Consider the following 26,040-nt stretch of genomic DNA (forward strand, 5'->3'; position numbering starts at 1 on the left):
GAGAGAGAGAGAGAGAGAGAGAGAGAGAGAAAGAGAGAGAGAGAGAGAGAGAGAAAACAAAGTAGTTAAAAATTTAGCAAGGCAGGTTGAAACTATCAATAGAACAGAAGCAGTTTGGCAAATCAGGAAAGGTTTTGTGTGTAAGGTAGTTCTTAAATTATGCCTTGAAGGCACAGTATAAGGCAGATGTGAAGCAAGAATTCATTGCACGCACATAGGATTATTAATACAAGGGAAAAGTCATGGGCATAAGAGATGGAGTGTTTGTGAACAGAGAGTGGGTCAATTTGACTAGAGCATAGAATGTAGAAAGAGAACTAATATAAAATGAAGCTCAAAAAGATTGTTTTTAACCAGGTTGTGACAGCCTTTAAACGACAAATAGGAGTCTACATATTGTAGATGAAATGGCAAGATGCAAGGGTTTACTTAGTAGGCAAATAGGTGCTTAGGGAAAAATAATATGAATACCAGGTGACACAGCTATTAAGGTGCTAGACTACTGGAGTCAGGAGTATCTGAGTTCCAATCCCCCCTGAGACACTTACTAGCTGTGTGAACCTGGGTAAGTCACTTAACAGCTTCTCACCTCACTTTCCTCTACTGTAAAATGAAGATCAAATAAGATTTTTTTAATGCATTTAGCAAAGTAGTATCTAGTACATATTAAGTGCTATATAAATGCTTATTCCTTTTAAAACTCCCCACAGACATTAAGTAGCCATGTGACCCTGGGCAAATCACTTAAAATATCTCAGCCTCAGTTTCCTCATCTGGAAAATGGGAATGAGTATGGCACCTACCTCACAGTCTTGAAATAATAGACTATTTATAAAGTATTTTTCAAACTTCAAAGCACTATATAAATATTAGTTATCATCATCTTTCATCATCATCATCACCATCATTACAAAATGTTATCATGTATTGTAATGATATCTAAATAATACTCTGTAACCAAAAGCTATGGCTTTAGTTACTTAAATATATGAACAATTCTCTGCCCCACTGAATCTCATTCTGGTATATTCAGCAGTGCAGTAGTTAGTCCTCCAAATATTCCACCAACTTACAAATCATTTGAATGTTCAGGTTTCACAGTTATCTCATGACAACCCCAATCTGCCTGAGTTTCTTTTTAGTTAGTTATGGCTAGACGTATAATAATTGGTGGGAAATACTCAGAGGTGTGGATCATCCAGACAAATTGCCCAGGAAGGGTAGTTAGTGGCATCATAATAGTCACTTCATGACTCTTTCACAAGCCGTGTAGTAGGTATAAGGGCAAAACTTCCTAACAATTAAAGGAAACCTCCTGAGCAAAGCTGGAATGAGTTCCCTTGGAAGATAGCATCACTTTGAGTGTAGGTCTGCATGCAAAGTCTAGAGGAATACTTGTCAAGTGTATTGTAGAAAGGATTCTTGGACAGGGTCTCTTTGGACTTGATACCTGAAGTTTCTTCCAATTCTTAAATCCTGTGATAGGTCAAATTCCAGGCAAGTAATTTCTTAACCAGATTGTAACTTTCATCTGACCAGATACCATATTTCCATTTTATTATGTGTAGCTAATCCAGGAAATGAATTCAATACAATACTAATTATGTGGCCTTCTGTTGTTACAGACCCTTTATACTCCATCACCCTTACTGTTAAAAAAAAAAAAGTATAATTGGATCAGACAGTGAATAGGTGAGGATGGCTAGAAGCATGATCTGGAGAATGTGGAGCCTATTGTCATGTGCTAATCAACTCTGAAATTATCAACTTTTCAATGCCCTAGGGGTGCCATAGATTTCTATTTTATCCTCATAGAAGTTTCATACTTCATTTATTTCCATCTATTGTCACTATCACATGATAATTCTAAAAGTCTTACCATCTGCAGTCATTCCCAAGTGAGTAGGAGTAAGATTCAAATACAACAAAGTGATTAGCACCTGCAGTATATTCTGGGAATTGGGGAAATACAATATTTAGATAAAACACGATTCCTGCATTCATGTTGTTTATAGTCTAGTAGAGGAATATGTAAGTTGCATAAACGTTAATATAAATTAATTCATGGTAAATACAAACAAAATGCCACATGCATTCTAGATGGGGTAGGAGGAGAGTCTTTGCCAACCACAGGGTTAACATCTGAGTTGGGCTTTAAAAAATGGGAAACTGTCCACTACTCAGAGGGGAAGTGAGAACATTCTGAGAGTCTAAGGAACATTGAATAAAGGCAAGGAGATATGAAAGCATGGCAGATATAAGGAAGATAGATGGTTTGGCTGAAGTTAGAGTACATGCCTGAGAAGAATGTGAGTTAAGCCAGGAAAGGTTAGGTGTATTAGATTATGGAAGACCCTGATTATCAGGCTAATTTTTTTTTGGAGGGGGCGAAGGAAGGGCAATTTGGGTTAAGTGACTTGCCCAAGCTCACATAACTAGTTTTTTGTGTTGTGTCCAAGGCCAGATTTGAACTTAGGTCTACCTGACTCCAGGGCCGGTGCTCTATCTCTATTCACTGCACCACTGAACCACCCCTAAATATTTTCAATTATGTTCTTTAGGCAGTGTGGACCCATTATCAGGTTTTGATCCAAGAAGTATAACCAGGTTTTTGTATAAGGAAGAATGGTCTAACAGTGATGTAAACAATTATTTGGAGCAAAGAGAGACTGGATGTAGGAAAGCCTTCCAAGAGCCCAGCATAATGTAATTTGCTTGAGAGATATACTTCTATGATTGGATGACCTCAAATGAATTCAGTGTACCGAAATCGGAATCTATAAATAATATAATATTTCATGTTGATTAAAGTTTATAGATAGAATTTCCTCAATCAACAACTGTAAAATACTAATAGCTAGTAAGGGCTGCTATGGGGTGAGGAGGGAGGGAGAGAATTTGTAACTCAATTTAAAAAATGAATATTAAAAATATTTTTACATGTAATTGAGGAAAAGCAAAGTGATAAATTTCAAAAAAAGAAGAGTTGCTATGAGGAAGGTACTATTGTTACTCCTATTTTATGAATGGGGAAACTGAAGCTGATAGTTCAAATGATTTGTCATGGGCCACACCATTGGTGCCTAAAGCAAGATTCAAACTCAGGTTTTCCTGTGTCTTCCCATAATAAAGTTCTAGGGCAGGTAGGTGGCTCAAAGGATAGAGGGTCAGACTTGGAATCAAGAGGACCTGAGTTAAAATGTGACTTGAGACACTTGCTAGCTATGACCCTGTGCAAGTCATTTAACCCTGTTTACCTCAGTTTCCTTATCTGTAAAATGAGCTGGAGAAGGAAATGGCAAACTAGTATCTTTGCCAAGAAAACCCCAAATGGAGTAATGAAGAATCAAACATAAATGAAATTACTAAATGACAACCCATATCTTTGTTACCAAATTATCTATTAACTTCAGATGTGACCATAACTATCAGTTTGTAGAATTTACTATCTACTATCTATCAGCACTGTTCTAAGGCTGTAAAAATGACAAAATAAATGAGATGATCCTTGCATACAGAAGAGACATTTAGTAATTCTAGTAGCTTGCCTTCCAGAATGCCTCTTGCAATATATATATATATATATATATGTATATATATATATATATATATATATATATATATATAAAACTATGAATTAAGCACACAAGCACACTTCCAAATACTAGGCAAAGAACCCATACACGTAGGATATGACCATCGTTTAAAAGAGCTGCCAAAGGACAGTATGAGTCTTTATGTTAGAACAAGACTCTTAGCCACATGAGTATCCCCCACTATTTCATCTCCCAAAGCTTCAAATCCTTTTCCATGGTAGCTTACCTATGTCACAATAATATATTACTCCTAGCATCTTTGTCTGGGCATTGGCCAATGGCTAAGTAAGGAAACAACAGTTTATTACTATTTCAAAGAAATAAAATTCCATTCCACTAAACCTGAATGAATCGAGACTACTTTGGTGCTTGTCCTGTTTCGGGACACCTCATCTTTTTTTCTTTTGCTCCCACTTTGAGGAAGTCTGGAGGAAGTGTGAGAAAAAGGCATACTTATATAAGTATTTATATCATTATAGTCTCCCAAATGTCTGTGTATGATAATGATGGGGCACAAGCTCTGGGAAACCTCTTGAACTCTGATTGAATCTTTCCATTTGATGAGGCATTTACCTGAGACCATAAGCCTTTCATTATAGCTTGGCCCAAATCTCTTACTATTACTAGCCTAGCCCTCTATGACTAGCCTTTTACTAGCCCCCTAGTCCATCTACTTTCCACCCTTGATTCTATCAAAATATCTATACCTGAATCTGTTACCCTTACACTAGCCTAGCCCTCCATTGTCTGTCATCTCCTGGTAGTCTTCTGCTATTTCACACCCTTAATCTAATTACTGGAGTCTGACCTCAGTCCCCTTAAGATCCTCTTTACACTCTTCCTCAAGACCCTCCCCAAAGACCTCCTCTAGACCACCCCTATATCCCTCCCAAGTTTTTCTGTATATAAAATGCATTGCCTCCATGAAGGGGTTGAGAATTATCTAGCCCAGACTCATTCTGTGTCAGATTATTCTACCCTGCTTGTCCAATGCAAGCATCACAGATACCTAGGCTCCTTAAGAGTTTCTCCATTATTCTCCATTAAGGGGAATCTCTAATAAACTTTGCTTTACTTTGGCTGAGAGAAGACTTGAGTTGAATTCACTTGGCAAGACCCAGCATATTGGTATTTTGGGGTCTTGTGCACCCCTAAACCTTAAACTTCAACAATAGGATACTACTATGGTACAAAATTTGAATCATAAGTTAGACCTTTGAAATAAGATCTCCTGATCATGAATGTTTAAAATTCTTTGCATAATTTTCAACACCAAGGTGCGCTGGGAGCACTGTACTAAATAGCTTTCTTGCCTAGGAAAATCTGATCAGAATGGACTGAGGACACTATTATGTGAGGTATTAGGTAATCAGTATGGGCAAAGAGTCTTATTATTAGGAAATGGTTTCATGTCCCTATAGAATCTCTGGATATCCTATGATCAATCAGGAAATAGTATTGTGCTAAGGCATGGAGATAGAGAGGAAAAGTAAACATCATGAAGCTTACATTCAAATGAAGAGTCCTTTGTCATTTCCTTCTCTAGCTCATTTTTACAGATGAGGAAATTGAAGCAAAGAGGGTTAAGTGTCATGCAATTAGTGTCTGAGGCCAGATTTTAACTCGGATTGCCTTCAGGCTCAGCACCTATCCACTGTGCCACCTAGGTGTCCTCATAATAAAGATAGATAGGTAGATAGGTAGACAGACAGACAGACAGGCAGACAGGCAGACAGCCAGACAGCCAGCCAGCCAGCCAGACAGACAGGCAGACAGACAGACAGACAGACAGACAGATAGATAGATAGATAGATAGATAGATAGATAGATAGATAGATAGGTGGATTATATATACAGTATTAAAATATATTAATAATATAGTAATATATAAGGTAGATACATGATAAATTTGGAGGGGAAGGAACCAGCAGCTAGCGTAGTACAAGGAAAGATCTCATGAAGGAAATGGCATTAGGCAGTCTTTGAGGACACTAGGGATTTCAGGAGAAAATCATGTTGTAGAAGAACATTCCAGAAATGGTAGTCAGACAATGCAAAAGCACAGAGATTAAAAACGGAGGATTGTGGGTGAGGATACAGTCCTCTCACAGTCCTCAGTATGACTGGAATGTAGATAGACGGGTGGAGAGTAATGTCTGAGTCAAGACAGCTAGATGGTACATGGGTAGAGTGATGAACTAAGAGTCAAGAAGACCTGAGTTCAGATTCTTCCCCAGGCACTTATTAGTTATTCTACCCTGACCTTTCTCAGATTATTATTTCATCCGTAAAATGAGGATTAATGACAATAGTCACTGTACTGGGCTGTGAGAAAAGCAAGTGAGGTAACCTACATAAAGTGGTTTGGAAATTCTAAAATGGCATATAGATGCTAGCTATTAGTAAGTATGTTGGAAACCTAGGAAGGGATCCGGTTGTGAAGAATTAGAGAGAGGAATAAATGAAAGAGTTTAAAATTTGTCCCAGGGGTAATAGGAAGCCACTAGATTTTATTGACTAGGGAGATGATATGGTCAGCCCTGGCCTTTGGGAAAATCACTTTGGTGAGTACATAGAGGATGAATTGAAGTTGGTGGGAAACCAATTAGGAATTTAGGTAAGAGTTCATAAGGAACTAAACTGGACTGGGGATTGTGTGAGAGGAGGGGGAAACATGTAAGAGATGTTATGGGAGTTAGAATTAACAAGATCTGGCAAATAATTTGATATTTGGATTGACTAAGAATAAGGATTAAAAATGACAGTAAAGTTCTGAATTTGGATCACCAAAAGGATGGTGGTACCTTAAGAGTAATAGGGAAGTTCAGAAGGAGGAGTGGTTTGGAAGTTCAAAGGAGGAAAGATAATATGTTTTGTTCTGTACATGGCAATCTTGAGGTGCATGCAAAGTCATCCAGTTTGAAATAACCCATTGGTACTTGGTATGAAATGGGTACTCAAAAGTGGATGTGTAGATTTGGGAGTCATCAGCATCAAAATGATGACCGAAGCCTAGGAAACTAATGAGATCACCAAGGTAGAGAATTTTGAAGAACTAGAGAAAAGACTGAAAGACAGATCCTTGGTTCTGCCGTGAGGAATCACATTGATTGTAATCTAGCAAAGGCAAATGAGAAGATGCAGATCAATAGATAGAAGGAGAAAAAAGAAATGTGTTGCAACAATCCAAAGAGGAGAGATTAGCCAAGAGGAAATGGTGGTCAGTAGTGACAAATCTTGCAGAAGTGAAGAAGGATGAAGATTGAGAATAGACCATTAAAATGAAAGGATCATTAAGTATCAGACATGCTCACATTATAGGAGAAAGATAGTTAAAATATAATTTACAAATAAGATAAAGTTGAGGATAATTAAGGGACTTCTCCAAGGTTCTACAGTAGCTCAACGGGGATAAATACTTTCCACTCCAGTACTCTTTAGAAGACACCATAATAACTTTCACTATTTTTTCACACCTATATATGGAGCTGAAATGGCATTGACTTTTTATTCCTTGACCTTTTCTGTGCAAAAGACAGTAATTTAAAAGCCATATATGGCATCCATTAACAGAATTCCAAAAAGGCTGACCATTGAAAAGATGATTTTGGTCTACAGACAATTATATGAGGGACTGAATAAAGTCTTTTACTGGGGATTTTTCCTCTCTTTCTCAGAACTGTAGACGGAGGAGGTAGCCTTGTATAACTTGGAGGGAGTGTGTCATACTTACAACCCACCAAGGATGAATGCTTTTCATGCATTTCAGATAATAGTGCAGTGTTAAAGCTGTAACTGATTTGGGTAATGCCAATCAAAGACAGGTGGTAAGGGTGGTGATGTGGGAGGTGAGGCAGAAAGTTGAACTGTGAATTTCGTGACTTTTAGTGATTGGGGATGTTTGATTTGGTTTTATCTAAATAGCTTATATATTGCAAGGAGGCACCATTTCAGATTTGTGACTATAATTGATAAGGTCACAAAATTAAAGGTAAAAGGAACCTTAGAAGTTGAGTCCAAACTCTTCATTTTTAGGTAAGGAAATTAAGGCCAAAAGGTCTTAACTTGCCCACATTCACACTGATCATTAAGCAGTAAGGCAAAAATTTGAACCCAAGTACTTTGATTATAAATCCAGTGCTTTACACACTATGCAATGTGTAAAAGGCATATTTCTGGAGGGGTGGGGAAGGAGGTGGAAAAAGAGTTGCATAGTAACATTATTCTTTTGAAAATAGGCAGGGAAATTTAGGTATAGATTGAAAATTCCAATGTTCTCCAATGTAACTAGAGGATTCATTGACATTGCTGTCTTTAGACAATATTATGCAAGTTCCAAATAATCTTAGATATCATCTAATTCACTCCCCATTTTATAGATTTAGAAAATGAGGCTCAAAGAGATGTTGCTTTACTTTGTTAAAGCCACACAACCAGTAAGTGGCAGAGCAAAAGGAGCATTAGAACCTGGTTCCCATTCTGTTGTTCTTTGTTGTAGGATAATATATGGGAAAATGATTCAGGGCACCTTGGTGCCCCCTCCCTTTCTCCACCAATATGGTATATTTCATAATATAAGTGATGTGAATACATAGTAAATAAATATATGTGTGTTAGTGACCATTTTCTTGAATTTAAAAATTTATTTTCAACTCAAAACTATGAAGTACCTCTATTGTACTGACCCATTATGTCTCTGTGTATTTTCATATGTGTTCTTTTCCCATTTTATTTAAAACTTTTCCATACTTCCACATTTCCCAGTATTTACTTTTGGTCATGTTAAATGCTCAAATGACAAATCAATAGAAGAGAACAAGAGTTCAAATATTGTTGGGGTTTTTTTCTTACTTTTCCAATCTATCATTCATTACTCCACTAATCTCCTCCCATCTGAACCACACCTATTTTTATCTCCTCTTCCTCTACCAACCTCAAGCAAATAAAACATAGAAACATGAAAGTGATATTACTTTTCACAAAGAGTAGTTAACATGCATGAAAAATATTCCCAAAGATAAAAGGTAAACCTACTGTTGTGAATACATGGTGTTCAAAAATAGAATTAATTTTATGTAGAACAGATGTTAGTGTGATACCAAGGGTAGCTGAGGGCTACATTGCCTTTTTTCCATCCCAAACTGTAAAAACCTACACTGATAAAAGATATTTTTGGTTTGGGGGGGGGGGGAGTGTTTTGTTTTGTTTTGTTTTGTTTTAAGCAATTGGGGTTAAATAACTTGCTCAAGGTTACACGGCCAGTTATTTCTGGGTGTGGTGCTAAGTATCTGAGCCCAGATTTGATCCCCAGGTCATCCTGACACTGGAGCTGGTGCTCTTTATTTGCTGAGCCACCTGGCCACCCCTAAGCAATTGGGGTTAAGTAATTTGCTCAAGGTTACACAGCCAGGTGTTTCTGGGTGGGTGCTAAGTGTCTGAGCCCGGATTCGATCCCCAGGTCATCCCGACACTGGAGCCGGTGCTCTTACTCGCTGTGCTACCTGGCTTCCCCCGTTTTGTTTTTCTAATATGTAAGTATATCATTAGACCAAATGGAGTAGCAGACAAGGGTATGAGCTGTAATTCCTCTCCAGGATTCCACTGTGTATGGATATGGTAGGTAGGTAGAGGATGTCTCTCCTCCAAGGCTGGTCATTGGGGCTCTCTGGCTATAAGACCCCCATGGAGCTTGTATGTGGCTGCACAGGGGTATCCTAGCTACATATGCATTGACTCCATTGTCCTCCTTGGTAGGAGGGACCATATCCATCTTGTCCTTCTTCTGACTTTGTAGCAAATAACATGTGACTTTAGGTAAGACTCATGCTGGTGTTAGTTAACCACAAGCCTAATGATGACTGTGGGATATAGCAGACTTTTAAAAGCCAACACAATCTCAAGCTGCATTTGCAGATCATCATGGACAGTTCGTGGGTACTAAATTTGATTAAATTCAGCAAGTACCAACTGTGTAGAAGACACAGTGCTAGGTAGGGGCTAGGGATACAAAGTTAAAAATGGGGTAGTCTTTGCCTTCAGGGAGCCTACAGACTATGGTCAGATTATTATAGTAAATATTATACTAAATTCTAGGTGTTTCATTTTAAGAAGGGCACAGATAACTAGAGAATACACAGAGATCGAAAATTACGATGATGGGCAACAAGAAAACCTATCAGAAAAGTAATACTTGAAGAAATTAGGGACCTTTACGGTAAAAAGTAAGGAAAGAGATGGTAATTGACTTCTAATATTTAGAGAGCTATCATGGTCATTGGAGATGTGGTGGGACGTGGACATTTTGTGACAGCCCAGTAGGTAGAAGTTGAGGCAGGTATTTAAAATATGAAATATTTCCTATCATGAGCCTTGTCCAACAGTGTTAAGTCTGTCCCATTGGGTCTTGAGTTCTCTGACAGTTGGAGTATTGAAACAATGATTCCTAATTCTCTCAGGTGTTAATGCCATACTCCCTGTGATTCATCAATTTTGTCAATACCCTGTTCTACCTTGTTTGTGAACACAGTGAATCTACCTTGTATAGGCATCCTTAACTTAGGATAATTGAACTTTTAAAAAATATTTTGGTGACTGTATTTCAATGTAATTGATTTCCTTTGTAATCTGTATTCTATTTTATGCAATTAAAGTCATTATTCTGAGATGGAATTGCTAAGGTTCACCAGATTGCCAAAGGAGTCCAGCACACAAGAAAAATTTAAGAACCCCTGTCCTAGTAACATGGAAGGCCCAAGAACATAAACAGCCTCAAATTTGCCTCTGTGTCACCAATTCCTAGCACATAGCAGATATCTTTAATAAATTTACCTGTTGGTTGTCGATTGAATGATTAAGTGACCCATCATCCAGAATGTTATAAAAGAGGTTTGGATATTGAGTGGGAGGTTTGATTATTTTATTTTTTAAAAATCTGACCCTGTACATTGTACAGTGTCATTGTACATTGTACAGTACACTGACCCTGTAATATTCTGCAATGCTATGCTTTGGCATGAGTTGGCTACAGAAGACCAAATATAGCAGAGCTAGTGGGAGGGCAGAGGAGCTTGGCTCTTTTCTTTGCCAAGCTACATAGCTACTGTCATTTCAGATTGTGAAGGTGGAAATTTATTCTAACTGTATACATTAAGAACCAATCGCAATACTGCCTATTGTTATTCAAGGACACAACCTTATGACTTTTTCTATAGACAGTATATGTTCTGATTGAACAGTACAGCATTTGGAAAAATATAAAATTGCTAATTCATATACTTGGAGAGTTTTTAAGCTTTCTCAACCAAAATTGTTTATCTAGGAATTTTTTCCTCAGTATTGTGTGCAAGCTAACATCCGTGGACTCAAGAGTTTCATTCAGCTTCTGACATATTTGACGACTTATGTATATAAATAGGTTTCAGAGTTTTCTGCTTTGTGGTTTGTGTTCATTCAGGCTGCAAGTGTGTATCACATATCACAGTGCCTAGAGTATGCCCATAATTAATGTAAACATCCACTGCTTATTAAAATATTTGCCTTGATGTTTAGGAATTTTTGGACATTTTCTGAAACCACTGAGAGAAAAATTCTGTTATGAATAGTTTTCTTTCTCTTAATTATCTTTCAGCTGCAGTTTTGAAGTACGAAAACAACGTTATGAACATCAGACAATTCAACTGCTCTCCTCATCCTTACTGGCTTCCAAATTTCATGGATGTCTTTACCTGGTCCTTGCCATTTGTTGGAGAAAAAGGTAGGTTAAGAAGTCACAGTAAAGTGAGTAAAGGGACCAGATTGGGAAATCATTCCTTTCATTGCCAAGCACACAAAAGGAATGCATGCTCATAGTATCATTTTACCTGGACACTATACAGACAAAGAGAAAAGTGTTGGCCATAATGCAGTCGTTGAGTTAGAGGGAAGGGGAAGGAGAGAAAACTAAAAAGAAAGGAGAAAATTTAGAATCTCTACAATCATCTTGGAATAAGGTAACAGAAATATAGGTAGCTTTTATTTTTTCTGAAGTTCATAGTGTACACCTTTTTTCACTGTTCTTCTGGGCAATCATTTCAGAAAGGTTCAAATAGAAAAGGGGAAGTAGGAGTCCTCACTGTTTAATTGTTTTTGTAACAGTAACAATAATAAGTCTTCATGTTAGCATTCTGGTAATAGAGAATTAAGATAGACATTTCCATTAGAATTACAATGAGCATTAATGCACCACAAAACCCTAGAAAACAGAGATCTGTTCCTGATTGCTTCCATCTCGGAAGGAAATTGGAATGTTGATGGCAAGACATCAACTTTTTTGTTTTAAAGATAATATTTTTAGTCCACTTTGTACTCTTTACAGTTGCTAAAGATTACCATTCCAACTGCCATCTAGCATACCCTTGGCCTTAGCTGTGAGAATTCTATACAAAGTCAGTGAGGCGTGAGGTTGAAAGGACACATAAGTAAAGATCTTAAAAGACGAAAGGTCATAATTTTGTGCTCACTTTAAATCCATCCTTACTTCTTCTCCCTCTCTAAATAAGAGCACAAATGCAGTATGTCCCCAGCGCCTTGAAGCTTAAAACTGCACTAAAATTTTTGGGACACCTGTATAAGTGAAACAACATAATTTATGTAAGGTGCTCCTTCCAATAGCAAGTTTAAAAAAAATGGATTATGAAAAAGGACTTAGAAATCCTTCTAACAGACTAATATATTCATTTTGTGAGCCCCTCCCCATCCCATCTTTTTTTAAATTCCCTCAATGAAGATTCAAATCATGCTTTTAGCAACTTGTCCCAATAGCCTTTCTACTCTAGTTTTAAATCTTTCACCAAGACCAAAACTTAGGTTATACAAATTAAATGAATACAAATCTTGGGTAAATATAACACATATTTCCAGTACAAAGGGAAACTTGATTTCATCTCTCTACTGAAACTGGATAGTAATGCCATCATACGTAGTTGTAAAAGATATGGCATAGCTTAACTAAACACATAAATCCTTCTGACCTAATTACTCTACCATAAAAAAAGAAGTTTGGGCCACTACCAGTATTAGTATTCAGTAGTCAATAGTCAACCTCAAGTATATTTATGATGTTGACTCCACAGACAAGAAGTAAAGAATTTTCACTTTTAATAGGTAACAGTGATCTGAAAGTTTGCCCTTGGTCTTCTGCTACTCAAAGCAGTATATATTACTAAGTTTTCTGTCAAACTACTGACTCCCATTTATAAAACTTGAAATAGCTTTGGGATGCCTAGAGTTGAAATATTAGAAATTTAATAAGTAAACTACATTTTTCATTGCATGAGTATTCTGTAATACTGGCAGCAATTTCTCTTAAAAATAATTTTTCAAGTCAAGTTCTTGGATTTAGATCAGATTTTTTAATCAAATATGGTTTTTATTTACCATCTTCACTTTCCCTAAAAATAATATTGTCTGAGTATTTTTCTTAAGTCAGTCAGCTTACTGATCATTTGCAGTATGTCCAACATGCAACTAGATGTAATAGGGGGTATAAATGAGGTATAAGGTTTGATCTCTGTTGTATAGGATTTTATAGTATAGTTCATCTAGATATCATAGCATTATATTAGCATGTGATAATCATAAAGTTAAAATGATTGGAAAATAAAGTGAAAGATGATGGTACATCTCATAGAACAATTTTCATATCTTTAAAAAACCATCTAACTATATTTTAAATATTATAGATGTAAAATTCATGTTTAAATCTATTATATCATATACACATGTATTGTGTTCATTATATTATTATATAGGTCCTAAAATCATATACTATAAAGTGATTGTAAAATTGATCTTTTAGCTTTCCTTTTTTTTTTTGCTTCTAAGCAAATATTTATTCAATTAAAAAACATTTCTAATAATTTGAGTTATCTAAACATGGACCTCACAAGGTACGAGTCCCTCTCAGTGGACATTCTCAAGGAGAGGTGGGATGATCCTTTGTCAATAATGTTTTAGAGGAGAGTTTTTGTTGGGTAAGGGTTTGATTATATGGTCACTTCTAGCTTTGAGTTTCTATGAAACTAGAATTTCTGCAACTGATAACTATTCAATGTTCACATCATATTTTATTTTATATGGTTTCCCTAATATTATGGATATAATTTGGCCGTTTACAAGTGAAGTTTCATAAAACCTTGTGAACTTTCTTATTCTCATTTTATGAAAAAAAAAAACACTTTGAAGGGGAAAAAATAAACCCTGGAGGAGAATTGTTATTCTTTGTCAATACAGTAATTGCAAAATTAATTAAGCACCACCTAGCGCCCCCTCCACCCCCCTCCAGCTTTACTTTTTCAGAGGAAGAAAGTCAAGGTCATATGAAAAAAAAATGCTCCAAATCCTTAATAATTAGATAAATGCAAATTCAAGGAACTCAAATGTTCCACTTCATACCCATCAAATTTATAAAGGTGATGGAAAAAGAAAATTGCAAATTTTATCTGTGGAAAAAGAGACACTTCAATGTACTGTTGGGGGAATTATGAATTGGTCTGGTCCAGCTATTCTGGAAAGCAATTTAGAACAATGATGCCAAAATCATTTGATTGTGCATACCCTTTGACACAAGGATTCTACTACTAGACATATCGAAAAGTGATCACAGGGGCAACTAGGTGGTGCAGTGAATAGAGTACCAAACCTGGAGTCAGGAGGACCTGAGTTCAAATAGGATCTCAGACACTTAACACTTGCTAGCCATGTGACCTTGGGCAAATCCCTTAACCCCAATTGCCCAGCCTTCTCCCCTCAAAAAAAGCAAAACAAATATTAATTAATCAAAAGTGATCAAAAAAAGAGAAAAAGTGACTATATGTACAAAAATATTTAAAGCATTTTTTTTTTAGTGGTAAACAATTCAAACCTAGTGAGGGAGTCTATCAGGGAATGCCTGAGGAAATTATGCTGTATTAATCTAGTGGACTACAATTTTACCACAAGAAGTGATGAAGGAATGGTTTCAAGGATTTTTTCTTAACTGAGTATTTGTTACAGCAATTTGTTTTTCTCTTTATTTTTATTCAGTGACAGAGAAGAAGTGGGAGAAAGAGGAAAAATAGATTTTGTTAATGCATATAGTTGTCAATAATAAAATATGGGGAAGGTCAAGAATTATAGCATGTGGTCCAACCCTTACCTTACTCAGAATCCCCTCAGTGACATTGCTCACAAGTTCATCCAACCTCTGCTTTAAAACATCCAACTGGGGGAAATCCCATGCCTTTCAACGTGACATTTAAAAAAATGTAGCCAGAAGACAGTGGTTAAGATGACGATATCATCACACCATGAGAACTCAGGAAAAGAAATAGGGATGGTCAGCCTAGAAACAAGAGGACTGAATTGCTGTGGAAAAGAGAAATCAAACAATTTCTTCCTGGCCCTTGAGGGCAAAACTAGAAGCAACAGATAGAACTTCTAAGCAAATATTTATTCAATTAAAAAACATTTCTAATAATTTGAGTTATCTAAACATGGACCTCACAAGGTACAAGAGTCCCTCTCAGTGGACATTCTCAAGGAGAGGTGGGATGATCCTTTGTCAATAATGTTTTAGAGGAGAGTTTTTGTTGGGTAAGGGTTTGATTATATGGTCACTTCTAGCTTTGAGTTTCTATGAAACTAGAATTTCTGCAACTGATAACTATTCAATGTTCACATCATATTTTATTTTATATGGTTTCCCTAATATTATGGATATAATTTGGCCGTTTACAAGTGAAGTTTCATAAAACCTTGTGAACTTTCTTATTCTCATTTTATGAAAAAAAAAAACACTTTGAAGGGGAAAAAATAAACCCTGGAGGAGAATTGTTATTCTTTGTCAATACAGTAATTGCAAAATTAATTTTAAGCTTAGAGTAGGAAAAACAAATCAAGTTTCCTTTTTGTTTACATTCTCAGTGACAGAGATGCTGGTAAATGTGCTGAACATATGCTCAGATGATGAACTAGGGTCTGAAGAAGATGGATTTGATGGTAAGAGATCAGAACCTTCATTTATCCGAGTATACCTGGGAGGTGTTTTGGAATTTTGTTGTTCATGAGACAGATTCCTGGGGTATGGATTCTGTATAGGTCGTGACATTGTTCTGAGTAGGAGAGGTACCTGCTAGGTTCCAGCAGAGTCAATTAATATGAGATCTAGAAAAGGTACATGAAACTGAATCCCTCTATTATCCTACTCTCAATTTTTTTTTAAATACAAGAAGTAGAAACCTTTTACCAAGTTTTCCCATTTTACAGATATTTATTATATTTTATTAATAAAAAAGTATTCATTTGCATTAATTGTATCTTACTTTTCTAATTAGTAGCTGAGCTAATATTTTGAGATTAAATTTTGAAAGTATTTCTACATCATCTTGGGAAAGATTATTATTTAAAGGTAAACAATATAATAATCATTTTTTTTACTTGGAGCTCATAAGGTTGAATAACTTGTTTTTGAACCCAGTATTTTGACTCCGTGTTGGGAACAGGCACCCTAGGTTGTACAGTGGTTAGACTGATGGCCTGAAGTCAGGAAGACCTCAGGTCAGATTTGACCTCAGATACTTAATCTCTCTCTGACTCAGTTTCTTCATTCATAAATTGGAGATAATAATAGCACCAGCCTCCAGGGTTGATGTGAGGGTGAAATGAGAATATAGTTGTAAAGTACTTTGCCAACCTGAAAGTGCTATATTGAGTGACAATTTATTTTAATCTCTTAAATTTTCATTTAATTTTTCTTTCACTTATTGCTTTTAGATGATAAGCCAGTAAATTTGGAGAGTAGCCTTCTTTGTCAACAATCAGATCCTTAATATTTTTCTATACTACAGAATATGATAATAGTTATCCTCAAAAGAAAAAAAAACTTTTTTTTTTCTTGAGAGGGATATAGAAATACAGGGACAGATGGGGAAAGAAGAAACCTCTTGGGTGCTCAAAAGGTTCTCCCAAAATACCTGAGAAATTTTAGGGCTCAGGCCTGGGATTTCATCAGTTTGAATATAAACGACTTATTTATTGCTTATAGCATTTAAAGCAAAGGCATTGCCTCAGTCAAACTGAGACCTGTTAAAGACTTTAGCTTAAAAAGGCCAAGATCAGCCACTGCATCCAGGGCCTTCTCCAGTCATCCAGATCTATATCTGGCCATTGGACCAAGATGACTCTGGAGGAGACACTGAGGCTGGTGACTTTGCCCAGCCCTCCCTCACCTACATCCAATTCACTTGCATGTCATGGCATCACCTTCCTGGTGTCATGGTCCTCTTCAAGAATGAAAGACAAATGACAGCAGCAACAGTAAAGCAGGGATTCTTAACCTTACTTTTGTGTCCTAAACCCATTACCATAATGATATTTTTAAATGAATAAAATTAAATACATAGAATGACAAAGGAAACCAGTGGTATTTAAATAGAGTTATCAACATATTTAAGAAATAAGTTCCAGAGCGCTGGTGAAATTCCCTCTCTTTACAGAAGATTAAAGTGATATCCAATTCCTAACTCATTGCTTATTTTACTTACTAACCATGTAACCCTGGGCAAGTCATTTAACCTCTGTTTGTGTCAGTTTTCTCATCTGAAAATGAGGACAATAATAGCACCTACCTCCCAGGGTTGTTGTGAAAATCAACTGAGATTATATTTGTAAAACACTTAGCACATTGTCTGGAACATAGTAAGCTCTTAATTAATGTTAGTTGTTATTATTTATCATTATAATCATAATAAAACTATTGTTTTTTACTATTTCTATTGTTTCTGTTTTGTAGAAAAGAATGAGGTAATGTCTATCCAGGAATATAGCATTAAAATGGACTTGGGGATTTTTTTGGTTATTATTGTTTCATTCCTGAGAACAAGTTTGGTGGCTTCATTTTGATTATTAGTAGATTTTGAGCTGGAAGAAACCTAGTAGCAACCCTTCGTTTTATAGATGGATAAACTAAGGCCTGGCATGGATGGTTGACTTGGCCAAGGTCAGAGAGGTAGCACATGTCAGAGTCAATATTTGAACACAGGTCTTTCTATCTCCAAGACTGAACCCCTATCCCAGAAGTGGGGAACCTGTGACCTCAAGGTCACATGTGACCCTCTAGGTCCTCAAGTGCAGCCCTTTGACTGAATCCAAGAACACATGTAGCCTCAAGGCCACGAGTTCCCCACCTCTTTGCACACTATTCCCCTTAATCTGTTATTGGGAAAGAAACACATTTTATGACAAAAATCAAAGATTGTTTAAGTTTCTTTCTGAGTTACATGTTTGAAGATGACAGTGACAGAGATGAACAAATTCTTAAGGGAGACAACAATTACAGTCAATAAATTGGCATAATCTTTTCAAAAGCATGTAAAATACAAACAAGGGGGACTCCTTCCTGTCTCTTCTGAATTGTGTGACTCCGAGCTGTGGTCTCTCTATTGTCTTTCCTCAAGGACACACAGAAAGAAGTACATCTTCATACTCCAGGCGTGTTGATGTAAAAATGCACTTTTGTGCATGCAATTAGAATATTCTACTCAGGCAGTTTTAAAGTTAAATTGATTTTACAGTCATTCCATCCTTTTTTCTCTTCTTTTTATGGCTTTTCTCCTACACGTTTATATCCCACACACCATAAGCTCATGCCAGAAAGAGGAGGGATGCAAGAATAAGGAAAGTACAGTGGAATTGGCAAGGGCCACAGACAGGTGGGGCAGAAGGTTGTAGGGGCCATGGGGAAGAAATTTCATTTATTTATTTCAATGCAAAAGGAAGGTATTCATTTAATTCCTTCATTCTTAAGACCTTGCCAGTTTTTACAGTATTCCTTTTTTTTTTAATAGAGTCAGTTTTATATCAGTCAGTCTCTTCTGATGAGCTTCTTGCCTGATGAGAGAGACATTCAAAAGCCTTAATCATTCAATTTTTCCTTTGCAAAGTTAATTTTCTTTCATGTTTCAACTAAATTGAGACAAATATCTTAATTTTTATGTTTGGGAACTTTTATATTATTGCCAGTGAATCTTTCTTCAGTATCTAATTTATATTTATTCTCTGTTGCATGGTTTCATTTTTGACTTTGGAAAATATAAAAGTATTCTGGTTTCAATTTCTGGCTCTTGTTAGCCAAAACGTTTGGAGGAAAGTTGAAATCAAAGTAAATATACTTCATTTAACTATTAATCCTTATTAGTGATGAGACTTACTAGATACACCACGTATTAGTAAGTAAACCTAAAGAAAAAAAAGTCTACTAAATATCAGATTAATAGCATAAAAAAGTGTTCTTTTTTGTTCATTGCCCCAGCGAATGAATTATTTGATGGCAGAGAGCATTTGAAGACTAAAGACAGACATCATAATCCTATAAGTCACATTTTCAATTATTAGGAATATTTCTTAACTTGAAAGGTGATTTTGGAGCTCAAACCCACTAACTTCTTTTAGGCCTCAGAATTCTTGACCAGAGCTATGCAATGGTCAATGTGGTCTGTCTTTGGTGCTCTAGAACTCAGCAGCCTAGACTTACACGAGCGACTTTGAAACAACAGAAATCATGCAATAAAAGTAAAGGGGGAAAAAAAGCATATTAAAACTAATAAACTCCAAAGTTTAATATCTCTTACTGTGGTTTCATCTAAAAAAGCAACCATACTGTAGAACCATTCCCATCCTATTTTTTAAAACCTTTATCTATGCTAGCCAATGAAGATGTTAACATTCCACCTGGAATCAGAGAAGATTTTTGATCCTGTAGAAAATTCTAAGTTATAAACACCAATTCAATGGGTTTCTATGATTTAATTTGAATTTTTAAATAATTTGTACAACCTATCAATGAACCCATGAACTTCTCCCTCTCTTTTTTCCTTCCTTTCTTTTTCTTCCTTCCTTCCTGTCTTCCTTCTTCCCTCCCTCCCTCCGTTGCTTCCTTCCTTCCTTCTTTCCTTCCTTCCTTCTCTCTCACTTTTTTAGACAAGAAACTGAAAGTTACTGTGATAGTTATTAGTGGGAATAAAATGAAACTGTTTTAGTCCTTCAGAAATAGGTGTCAACACCATCCAATAATTTTCTTTGCTATTATAAATTGCTTTATTTGTCATGACAAATATTTGGCAAACCTGTTGGACAGCTTTTCAACAGCCTTTGCTATGTGCAGGGGTTTTTCTGGGTCATGAACATAACAAATCACCTAAAATGGTTTAGAATTCTTTTTCTGCACTACAGCCACCATTGTCTACATTATGAGTTAGAAACACCCAAACAGAAAGAAAGTAAATTAAGGTAAAAATTTCTCCTTTGTTAGCTAGCATGGTGCCCTGAGAACCAGGAAATGTTAGTTTCTATAGTAGATCACCAAGAAAGTCACTTACCACTCCGTGTTGCTGATTCTCAGTACTAAAAGATAATGGTTGTATAGTGATAACTGATATATTGGGGGTGAAGGAAAATGGTTATTGTTAAGAGCTAATTCAATACATCAGGATAAAAAAAAGCTTTTCTGTGTAGAGAAGTATCAGATAGTTACAAGTCATAATGAAGCACAAAAAAGTAGAATTCTGGTCTGCTTGGTGTCGTTAATTGGTTGATGAGAACATGGTGTTAGATTCAACAAAGTTAGAATTAGCTTAATAGGACAATGTCTTTGATTGGTGATTAGCTCTAAAATGTAGCAGCATTCCCTTTCAGCTTTATCCAGGGAATGGTTACAATATATCAATAATATTATTGTGACATTTAATTGACCAGAAAAAAATGTTATTATATTGATTGCATAAGCAACAATATGATGTGCAAGAACACCAAATGATTCTTCCCAACATTTTCTAAGACAAAAAAAAAATCCTCATCATGCAACTGTGTTCCCTTCTATAACTGTCTGGCAATAGATATGAAGAAATTGGAGTGTTCTAGAAGGGTAGGATAAAAAAGATGGAACAATATCTTTGATGAAATTTTAAAGGAAAGCAATTTTCTTTTGATCTTGGAGAGTAAAGATTGATAGCTAAATAAATACTTTGACCAAAGTATTTTCTGAAATTCTCAATACAATTTTAAACTATGAAAGCTTACAACTTCATTTAGAATTTTGGGATGATCTGTATATGAATAGTCCCTTTTATTTGGAATGTACAACCTGAATTTCTCATATTCAGTGATTATTATGGAAGAGGCATATAAGAGAAATTTAAATTACCCAAAAAAAAAAATGAAAGAAAGCAATTGCATGATTTTAAAACAAAGAACCAGGTTAAGTTGTTAAACCTATAGTAATTTTTCTTGATCTTTGCCTCTTGAGGCCAAGAAACAATACACTGCCATTATCCCTTCTACATCATGACTTTCCCTATCTCAGTTTTGATATACTGTAGTCAGCATAAGAAATTTGGGGCAGCTAGGTGGTGGCACCAGCCAAGGAATCAGGAGGACCTGAGTTCAAATTCAGCTTTGGACACTTAACACTTACTAGCCATGTGACCTTGGGCAAGTCACTTAACCCCAATTGCCCTCCAAAAAAGAAATTAAATGGGAATTTTGGGGGAGTTTTGAGGGAGCCACAGACAACACATGAAGGCCAGCAGATGAAATAGAAAAAAATTAGAAACTCAGAAATGCATAAAATATATACATAGTATTGTGTAATATCGACATATTTTATCTCTTAATGCCATACTAATTCACACTTCTTCACAGATGCCTTTGAAGGGAGAACCAAAAAATTTTATGTGGATTTTCCCTGTTGTGGGAGCACCATACCCCTAATGTGATGTAGAATGGATAACACATTGTCATTTCAAAAGTGTCCCCCTACTTTCTTCTTTCTTCCCTCTCTCTCCCATCTCCTGTGAGATATAGTAAAAAGGGTATTCAAAGCCCAATCCAGCTCCTTACAAATACAAATGTGTCAAGGCAAGTATGCATGGCCCTAGGAAGTTACTTAACTTTTCTCGGGGCCTCAGTTTCCCCATCAAGTGAGAGGGTTAGACTCCATGCTCTCAAATTGCCTCCAAACTCCAAATACTCACTTGAGCCTTCTTTCAAGGAATGCCAAAGGTTCTGCTTTTTCCAAGATTGTGTAGAAGGCAAAATGTAGGAAGTAAATTCTTCTTATGCTCTCCTCAAGTTTCTGTATCACCATCTCCTTAGCCTCCTGATCTAGGCATCAATCACTCTGACATATGGGACTACTTAATTTGTTCTGTATACACTTTGTCCTTTGTGTTAAAGGTATTTAGAGTCTGAAACAAATTAGCACGGAAGGCTTTGGGATGTCTTTCATCAGAAATTTCTAAGAAGAGAATGGTCAAAACCATTTTACACTAATGGTTCTCAAAATCCTTTTGGACTGGGAAAATGTAGAAGTCTATAAATTGTAATAGATTCTTATCCTAATTTTCAAGTACTTGGGGTAAGGGGGAAGATAAGGTGTAAGAAGTTCAGAAAGGTAAAAAAAATGCCAGGCTGTGAAAGGCTTTAAAAGTCATATTTCCAATGGTAGGAATGAAAACATAATCTACCCTCAAATGTTTACAGTCTAATTGTAAATATAAAATTATAGAATTAGCCTTGGATCAGAGACCCAGAGCCAGAAAGGACCTTGCAGATCACTTAGATTAACCTCCTTATTTAATAAATAGGGAATCTAAGGCCCACAAAGGTTAAGTGTCTTGCCCAAGATCACTTCAAGGAATAATTGAACTTGTAAATGAAAAGTTTAATAACAATAATAATAATAGTCATCACATTTACATAGTGTTTTAAGACTTATAAAGTACCTTAATTGCATTATTTCATTTTAACTTCACAAATATTCTTTTGAAGTAGTTACTGAAGGTTTTACTATTGTCCCCCTTTAAGTAGATGAGGAAACTGGTGAAGAAAAGTAGAAGGCATTATACAATTAAATGCTTCATATGACTAATGTAGATAGTAAGTTATACAGGAGTTCAAAGCAGCAATCATACCGGGTCCCATAATTGTAGTTATGAGGAGGATAGAAATGGAAATTTCAAATGGTAGAACAGCCATTAAACAAATCCATTAAACAAAAAAAAATTAAACAAAGAAGCGACAATTAGCAAAGTTCATTTTAGACAAAGAACCAGTGTGTCTCAAGCTGAAGACAAAATGATGATGATGGTGGTGGTGATGATGATTTATATGATGCTTTAATAAAAGCTTGGAAATATCTCCTTTTATCTTCCCAACACCCTTGGGAGATAGGTACTATTATTATCCTACTTTACAGATGGAGAAACTGAAGCACAGATTAAGCCTAAAGTCATACAACTACTAAGTGTCTGAGGCTCGATTTGAACTATGGGCTTCCTGACTCCAGGTCCAGTGCTCCATCCACTGCTGGGAAATAGTGAAAAAAGAAAAGTTTGGAAAGGAAGGCAGTGTGTGAAGGGTCTTGCACGTTAGACTAAGGAAAGGTGACTATCCTGTAGTCAGCATGGTCACTGAGCATGAGAGTAGCATAATGGAAATTGACTTAAATCCGTAGTCAGGAACAGGGAGGAAGAATACAATAGAGTGAAAACCATTGGAAAGGGAGCCTTTAGGAATCAATTGGGACCTCAAAAAAAATGGTGACTGGAAAGGAAGAAATGGATAGTAGCAACATCCATCTGGGGATTAATTTGGAATCAAGACCCCTTTCCAAATCCCAGCTCTGAGACCATCTAGCTCTGTGAATATGGGCATCCAAAAGTCACTTCATTTTCTTTTACTCAACTTTCTTCTTTTATAACATTAGTGTTTCAGACTAGCTGATCCCATACATCTCACAATCCTCTGAGTCTATTGGATAAAAGAAGGATTAAAAAATTATTGAAGTTTCATGGTTTAGTGACAGAGTAAACTACAGTATCAGTCATATAATTATAATAATTATAGGTACATGTGATTATATTAACCACATATTGCATATGTATAATTGCTGGTGAGATACTTGCTATCCTTTTCTCTGATAACCAAGGGAATAGGGATACCAGATAGGTTATCTTCCTCTTGATCGGGGTTCTTTTCCTGGGGTCCACAGACCCCCCAAAAGTCCGTGGATATATTTCAGGTGATCTATGAACTAGGATTTGAAAAAACTTACATTTTTATTTTCACTTATCTCAAACTGAAATGAAACATTTCCTTCCACTGTAATTGTAGATAATAAACATTATCCTGAGATGATAGTCCTTAGGTCAAAGGAATCTCTGACACAAGAAAGATTCTAGAGAGAGACAGAATTAAATATTCACATGTCTTCATAAGAGAAAATAGATATTTTGCTTTCACTGAAAACTTGGTCATATGGAAATTAATTTCACAAATCTAGGAAACTAAGAAACTAACATAATATATGTTTTGTAAAGCTAGGTATTACTTTCCTTATTGGGGTTTTCCTTGTATTATTTTTAAAAGAGGTAGATTTATATCGTGTTATATTCTCACTATAAGAGTTGTACACAAAAAAGGATGGAAGACATTATGTTAGACCCAAGACTCTTTATGGGCTCCAGAATCTTTGGAGAATTATCTTTCAATTTTTTTGTGATTGGAATTTCTTCATTAATGAAGATCTGATTATGCATTTGAGGTCATTTTTAATTCCAAACGAATCCTTTGATCATTCCTCAGTTATTCTATTTGGAGGCTTTTATAAGCACTCTGAATTGTGCCTCAATCCCTTCACTGAACATTGTTATACAAAAGATTTTTTTCTTCTTTTTTCTCATGTGAACAGATGTATCAAAGGGTATGGTGAGCAAACCTTCTCTGGTACATTTTGTAGTTCACATATAATGATAACCTAGCAACAGAGGCTTCAGTGTCCCAACTATCCATCCTGAAAGTTATAATATTTTAATTAGCTGTGTGTCAGGCCTACCACATTTGATTGCAGTAATTAAAAAGCTTATAAGTTACTAATTAAAATGATGTAATAATACAATAGACAACTTGACACAAAAGCCCCCTTTTTTTGTTTGTACTATCCTATCATGATTTGGCACAAAAACATTTCTTAATTATCTGACATAATTACCACATTTCAAGACACCTCAAAATTGGAAGACCAAACTGAAATGTTTGTCATTTCTGTACCCATGTATAAATATGCATATATAGGTATATAATTCTGTATAACAATTCATTAGTTTAACTAATGCCCAAAATTGGTCAGATAATAACATTTGTTATAAACAAAAATGATGGAAAACAGGAGGTAAAAATGGGCCTTCAATTCTCGATTGCCTCATTCCAAATTAAGTGTCTCAGGACTTCTGGGTCAAGTAGAAGATTTAGGGTCTGCCTTGATGAAACACTTTTACTTGTCTGATTTCGGATACCACATGTATGGTTTTGCTGGCTCCCCACTGGCTAGTGGTCAATTTCTTTCTTACAAGCTATGGAAGAGGAGATGTGTCATAGTACTTACCACTATCCCCAGAATGTCTAAGTCATATTTCCAGTAATGACCACTGCTTCCAGATCTCTCTCTTGAATTTCACCAGTTGATTTGCTCAGTTCATATCGGTTGTGTGAAACAAAGCTTTGTTTCATTCAGGTGGAGTCCCACCGTGAAGATAAGATTTAATTGTCTGCAATGCAGGTTAGTCATAAGGAATGGTAGGCCATTGGCAAAGGGGGTGAAAGAGGGAAGGATAAAGGTTCATAGATCCAGTTTACCTAACCCATCTCTTTTAGTAAACTCCCCTATCCCTTCCAAATGCCAGTTGGTGTACGCTCTATGCATAATTTTAGCTGCCTCAAAAGAAAAAATAAAAGATGGTCCCCATCAGAGCCATCTAACTGATTAAATTGGGTTTACAAAAGTAGGTCCTTTATAACCTCTCCAAGTAATTGAACTTGTGAGAGGATCTCCAAATTGGCTCCATTGGACCATTCTTTTAGAAGCCCCCTTCTTGTAATTCCCTAGGTTACTGTTTAAACTTCTGGCCCAGTTTGTTGGCATTTGTTGGCTACTCATCTGCTATCATTTTTTTTGGGGGGGGGGGGACATGGGTTGGAAAGGGTAATGATAGACCTCCTTTCTTACCCTGGGGGTTGATTCCTGATTTTATTCTCACTCCTCTTCCCATTCTCTTTCCTTAGAGCTTTGATCTCTGTGGGGTTTACCATATTTTCCAGTAAAACCTCTTAGTACTTTTCACCAATAGCGTGGCTATCTCTACCCCCTATCATCACCACCTCTTTTGCACATTCTTTACCCAAGTCCATCAGCTAGCTGCCTGTTGTAGCATGGTCCTGAAAAGAAACAAGAGTTCAGTCTCTTCTGAATGCATTGGGCAACTTTTCCTTTATGTTCTTTATGTTGGCAATTTAGATTCTCTAGGACCACTACCAATCACCAGGGAATGTTCTACCTAGTTCTATCTTTATCTTCCATGCAAACTTCTTTTAGCAT

At 36.1% G+C, this 26,040-nt stretch overlaps 1 protein-coding gene across 1 annotated transcript in view; it reads left to right on the top strand.

The window, feature by feature from the left end:
- Positions 1-26,040, top strand: part of PPP3CA (protein phosphatase 3 catalytic subunit alpha) — an 87,863-nt gene that overhangs the window by 42,251 nt on the left and 19,572 nt on the right. The window contains exons 7-8 of the mRNA XM_069098439.1: positions 11,224-11,349; positions 15,537-15,611. Of these exons, the coding sequence (XP_068954540.1) occupies positions 11,224-11,349; positions 15,537-15,611 (201 nt within the window). The remainder of the gene's footprint in view (positions 1-11,223; positions 11,350-15,536; positions 15,612-26,040) is intronic.

Source organism: Petaurus breviceps, unplaced genomic scaffold (assembly GCF_028583685.1).
Source record: "Petaurus breviceps papuanus isolate PSGF00001 unplaced genomic scaffold, PetGlider_PUasm1.0 126, whole genome shotgun sequence".
Classification (NCBI taxonomy): domain Eukaryota; kingdom Metazoa; phylum Chordata; class Mammalia; order Diprotodontia; family Petauridae; genus Petaurus; species Petaurus breviceps.